This window comes from Asterias rubens, chromosome 11 (assembly GCF_902459465.1).
Source record: "Asterias rubens chromosome 11, eAstRub1.3, whole genome shotgun sequence".
In the NCBI taxonomy this organism is placed as follows: Eukaryota; Metazoa; Echinodermata; class Asteroidea; order Forcipulatida; family Asteriidae; genus Asterias; species Asterias rubens.
Genome location: NC_047072.1, coordinates 15,217,429 through 15,223,428, shown reverse-complemented (window position 1 = coordinate 15,223,428; position 6,000 = coordinate 15,217,429). Strand labels below are relative to the sequence as shown.

Below are 6,000 nucleotides of genomic sequence, written 5' to 3'. Positions count from 1 at the left end.
TGATGAAAATATTCATATATTATATAGAAAACTTAGTTTTTTTTAGCCTACATGTAGGTTGAGAACTAGGGCAAAGGACTATAGTGTGTTTCTGTTTGTTTTAGTAGATAATGTGGGGGGGTTTCAGTTCAAAACGTGACAAATGTTGTGTTAAATGCAGCAACTTTATAAACAAACACCACTGTTTCACTTATGCTTAAAATCAACAGCTTGTGTTGTACACTGTCACTCGGTCCAGTCTATAGTACAAGCAAAAATAAAATTAGGCTAATAATTATAATAAAATCTTCAAAATGTCAACTGTTCTGAATGATGCCTTGAGTTGAGTTACGTTACTAGAGAAGAGAACACATTACCGGTACATTATTAAAAAAATGTAAAAAAAGAACATGACCCCACACTATCGACAACAAACTAGGATGACTAGTGTAGTCTACTACTACGGTAATGCGTACTACAACTAGTACTGTAGTAGTTTGTTGTTAAACTGAAAGGTGCTACTACTGTCATAACTTTGCCACTATTTAAAACAATATCGATAATATTCAGCAAACAAAACATGGTCATGAAGAAAGAAAACAAATAAGAGTGTAAAATAATCGTAAACATTTTGTTATTACTCACTGCGACACTGGCGATTACTCGGACCGGGAAAATCGTCACATCGCTCGCTTCACACAACCGAATCCACACAACCAGCTAGTGCGAGACGATATACGGACGGCGGCGCGTACGTGCCGGCCGGACGCGCGACGACGACGGAAAAATTATCGTCCGCAAAAAAAATAAGACAGGCACTTACAAAGTTCTTAATTTCTGCTTTATGATTGGTCTGCTGCAAGTGACGTAGTATTTCAGTGCCTAGCTCAACATCCTATTCGATGGAGGGCGCTCTTTAAGTTTAACGGTGTATTAGCAGACGACGTTGACAATAAGTAAAATCCCATGAGGCGATATTTTAGGCGCCAGGGCTATGTAGGCCTACTGCGGTGCGTGATCTTGCTCAAGAGAAGTGTAAAATGAAGGCTACCATTCTAGTCAAGACGAACCAGTGTCGATCACAATAATTTCAAAGTTAGTGGTCAATCAAACCTTGTCAAGCGGCCCCCTAAAGAAAACAAACTACGCTGATTAATTTATTCAAACTAAAAAAATAACAATTTATTTCCCTTTTTTATAATTATCACATTGCAATGAGTTGTATATGACACGTAACACATTTTGTGTTGCTTATCATTTCCACATAAATTAAAGGCAGTGGACACTATTGGTAATTACTCAAAATAATTATTAGCATAAAACCTTACTTGATGCGGTAACGAGTAATGGGGAGCTGTTGATAGTATAAAACATCGTGAGAAACGGCATCCTCAAGTGACGTAGTTTTCGAGAATGAAGTAGTTTTCCGCGAGTTTGATTTCGAGACCTCAAGTTTAGAATTTGAGGTCTCGAAATCAAGCATCTGAAAGCACACAACTTCGTGTAACAAGGGTGTTTTTTCTTTCATTATTATCTCGCAAATTCGACGACCGATTGAGCTCAAATTTTCACAGGTTTGTTATTTCATGCATATGTTGAGATACACCAGGTGAGAAGACTGGTCTTTGACAATTACCAATAGTGTCTAGTGTCTTTAATTTATATTAATCAGTAGTCTTATTGACAAGCCCACTGTCTTTATCCAGCCCATTATTATTAGGCATGTATTGTGAGGTGTGGGGTAACGGAGTTGAGTGGGGTGTAGGATATACATGTCTGATTATCGATGCGTTCAAAGTAATATACTACCTAATAGTAGAACCAATCACCAATCTCTTGAGGCAATATTGACATCACAAAAGTCCGTAGTCTCCAATACAAGTCCTTAGGCTCGTACCGAATCCTGGGCCGTGAATCTGTTAATGCCGCCACCATAGCATCTACAACAGGCGCGGTGTCTGTGGTTCCCACTCCACTATAATAACTCATGGTTTCCACCTGAGCATCGAATGCCTCCTTGCCGTATGCTTGCCTTGTCACTTCACTCATCCCATCCCACATCTTATTAGCGATTTGCCGGATCTTCTCTGGTGTAAAGATCCCTGTTGCAGCAATGAAGTTTCCTGGTTCGATGATACTAACGTGTACACCCCATCGCCGCATCTCATACCTCAGACACTGAGAGAAGCCTTCCATGGCATACTTGGAGAGGACGTAACAGGAACGTCCAGGGTGACCTTGACGAGCAAGGCCACTGGTCATTTGGATAATTCGACCTGTTGGGTTAGACACATAAAATATTGATTTAGAAACAAAACTTTCAGACAAAACACAAGCTTTTTGGAGTTCTTTTTTGTATTTTTATTTGGTACTCACCCTTTGCTCTTCGGATGAGTGGTAGGAACGCTTTCACCACTCTGACCCCTCCCCATATGTTGACGTCAGCTACACGATGAAACATTTCCAAATTGCACCACTCCACCTCTCCGAAGGTCGACAGACCAGCATTGTTGACGATACCCCACAATCCTGCAGGAATTAAAGGGTCAAGTGTTATCAGTTTAAAATAAAAAGAGTATTGTATCAAGAAAACTCCCTCCCATTATTTGTGTTTGTTAGAGTGTTTGGGTTATTATGTTGAAACATTTCCAACGGAAAGGCACAGACAATGAGAGTGGGATAATACGTTACCTGTATCCTTTGGTAGTAAACTTGAAACAGTCCTCACACTTTCAGCGACTTCCTTATCGTTGCAAATGTCCATCTGAATCACCTTCATACGTGGTCTTTTCGATCTTCCGTCATCTCGTTCCATTTGTTTAGCCTCCTTCACCAGCTTTAGAGCCCCCTCGCATTTGGAGTCCAAACACCCAGCAAACACGGTGAATCCGAGGCCATGAAGTCGGCTAGCCAGGGCGTTACCGAAGCCCGTATCACAACCAGAAACGAGAACTGCTTTACCCCATGGATCCAAGCGCTTTCTGAAATAAAATCCAATCACCCGTTGCCCAAGCCAGTATCCACTGACACAGGCTGTTAAGACTGCCACAATGAAGGTGAACATTGTTGTGTTTATAAAAAAACCTTTTCGTAGAACACTTTACAACCAATTGGGATGGAGTTTAATCAGACAGCACTAGTTACATTTTATTGTACACACATTGCTCAATACACAATCTGAACTTTGATCCTTTGATCATGGGGTTTTAAATAAAATGTCAACACAGCAAATCCTCTCCACCACGTAGGAGTATTATCTAGTCCAGATAACATGCAGTCTAAATTACTTCCTAAATACACTCATGGGCCTATCAGCCGAGATTCATGTCCGATCAACTTGTCAATAATTTTTAGAAAAGATCGGCCTAAATTTGTTTCAAACACATTTCTATTTATTTTTTATATCTTGCTTCAACTTCAATAGCACACAAGAAATCCGCCATTAAAGTGGTCATTAACAAACAACAACAAACATCAACAAAATAGTTGATTTCGGGTGGTTGCTCGTGGCACAGGGCTTAGTACAAAAAAGAGATTGTTTGTTTTTCGTTTGCAAACAGCATCATCTGTAAAAATTCGTTCGGCGAAAATCAGATCATGCAACTTTAATACCAGGTCATGAAGGTCACGGGAGTGTTATAAAAGAGTCACTTTGGTTGAAGGAACTTGCCGAATTGGGGGGGGGGGGCTTTCACAGCGCGTGAAGGCTACGTTTGAGACGAAAGTTTCACCGCCACCTCTAGACGTTTTATGCCGGTGTCAGATGCAATTGTCTCCGCCATACAATACTGTCCGCTCCGGACACTTTTGCATACTTCGTGTCCCGGGGTTATAATGCAAAAACCGTCCGGCGGACACGTACATGACCAGACTTTACTCAAGTCCCAATCCCCAATCCCGTGCCATCCGCAGGAAACTATTGTTTTGTGTTCTGCATTCCAAAACCTGTTCCGCATTCTCGGGACCATATTTTGACGGCGAGCGCGCATTGCTTAGGGAACTCTCGTGCGAGAATGGGACTTGAATCAAGTCTAGTACATGACCCAACGGCCGAACATTTGCCATGTCATTCATGAACATGCACTTAGATGGTAAAAAAATGGCGAGCGTGTTCCGTCGACCAAGGGCGTTTAATTTACTGCAAGGACGGTTTTGCACGGGGCGGACACAACTGCAGATGCAAATGTGTCCGGGCGGACACAATTGCAATATGCAGCAGCGTCCGGGCGGACATTATTGCATATGCAAAAATGTCCTTCGGATAGTATTGCATAGAGGACATAATTAAATGCGTCACTGGCGCCAAGTGGTTACTTAACGTGTATGAGTCCTGTTTCAGTAGGCTGGCCAACCTCTGTTTTGAGGCAGCCACCATTGTTTATGATGACAAAAGTTGTGAATATGGATTTACGTTTTGCAAACAAATCCCGAAGTATGGCTGCATGAGATATCATTCCACTCCCGGGACATACACGAACCTTTCTACACAGTCTTCATTAAGATTATTAAGTTCTGCCACAGAATGCGTCCATTTGAATTGATACATCTTCCTTTTCTACGCCATGAACTCGATCCAGAAGCCTGGATAGAAAGTCCAGACACTATAGTAGACATACTCGGCAATAAAGTCATCTTCTCCTCTACTGTGGTAATAGATGCAAGACTCACCATCTTTACCAGGTTGTGATAATGTGTGACAATATCGCTCAGCATAAAAATTCCAATTCAGTGCTTTGTTGAGCCCATCCATAGTACTCCTCAAAGGTGACCCATCATGTTGGACAAAATGTTCCACATTGCGTGGCTTGAGACACATGACCAAACTTTCAACAAGAAAACAAGACCAAACGCCATGCTGTACGAAGTCTAACAACCGACTAATCTTGCAGCTGCTCTTCCTTGAGTAAAAGCCTAAAAAGGGGTTCACACCTAAAGACTTTTAATGTTGGAAAATCAAAAATTACCCCTTTCCCAAAAACTACTCTTCAGAGGGAGCCGTTCCTCGCAATGTTTTATACTATCAACAGCTCTCTGCTTGTTTCAAGTAAGATTTTATGCTTACAGTTATTCCTTTTTTGTTGTTGTAATTACCAATAGTGTCCAGTGCCTTTAAGTGAGATCACAACATTTTTGTCTGTGTGAAAACGGGAGAGGTGTTTGCTTTAAAATAATAACTAGGTTCTGATTTCGTGAAGTGCGACTTTGTACAAAAATTATTGCACTCTTTTCGGATTTCCCGTTATTCAAAACAAAAAATTACTAACAAAGCAGCAAATAAACTACAACTCCCCATAAATATTGGTAATGAATTGCACATTCAGACCTACGTCTCTTATGTCACAAATAGAAATGCAGACAAGTTGTAGTACATGTAGTGATCAGCACCGTTTCATCATCAACGGGAGATGATACGGCGCAAGTGTTCACAATTTGCAGACAAACTGTTGTTTTGCGTTACAGTCAAAATCATTCCATTTTTGAGATGCATATTGTTTGTACTTCTCCACGCAGTTCTCACTCTCAGGGTAGTTATTAGGTTCGCCTGTAGCCCAATTGCAGTAGACAGCAGCCGTCTCATCAATCCATTGATGCACATTCTCATGTCCAATGTCATGGTAACCGATCCAATAAGACTCGCCCTCATCTGCCTTCGTTTTCTTGGAATGCTTTAAAGACTTGACCAAACTGCCGATGAAGGCATCCTCCTTGTTACTGTGAATGGATGCTAGATGAACCATCTTGCCTGGGTGGGATAACATCTGGCAGTGTTTCTCAGCTTCAAGCCATGACTTCTGAAGATCAATAAACTGGTAACAATTGCCTTCAAAGCCGTGCCATGGTGGTGGGCAGTAGGGCGTGGCACATTCCGCATCTACTCCCATTCCAGTCATGGCCGCCATTATTGCCATTAAGACATTGAGAAAACTCATTGTTCCGTCCCAAGATTTCTGTACCATCGAAAGTTTGGTTTGTCCAGCACACAAATTAATGGTCTGTATTGAGGAACATCAACTGATTGAA

At 41.4% G+C, this 6,000-nt stretch overlaps 2 protein-coding genes across 2 annotated transcripts; both read right to left on the bottom strand.

Annotated features, from left to right (window-relative positions):
* Window positions 1-1,580: 1,580 nt before the first annotated feature.
* Window positions 1,581-3,043, bottom strand: LOC117296447 (D-beta-hydroxybutyrate dehydrogenase, mitochondrial-like). The gene is made up of 3 exons (XM_033779386.1): window positions 2,671-3,043; window positions 2,356-2,508; window positions 1,581-2,255 (listed from the first exon to the last, which is right to left on the bottom strand). Exons 1-3 carry the CDS (start codon window positions 3,041-3,043, stop codon window positions 1,789-1,791), a joined length of 993 nt encoding a protein of 330 aa, XP_033635277.1. The 3' UTR covers window positions 1,581-1,788.
* Window positions 3,044-5,053: 2,010 nt separating this feature from the next.
* On the bottom strand, window positions 5,054-5,879 carry LOC117296743 (alpha-N-acetylgalactosamine-specific lectin-like). Its single transcript, XM_033779787.1, has one exon. The coding sequence runs from the start codon at window positions 5,877-5,879 to the stop codon at window positions 5,403-5,405; it is 477 nt and encodes a 158-aa protein (XP_033635678.1). The 3' UTR covers window positions 5,054-5,402.
* Window positions 5,880-6,000: the final 121 nt, after the last annotated feature.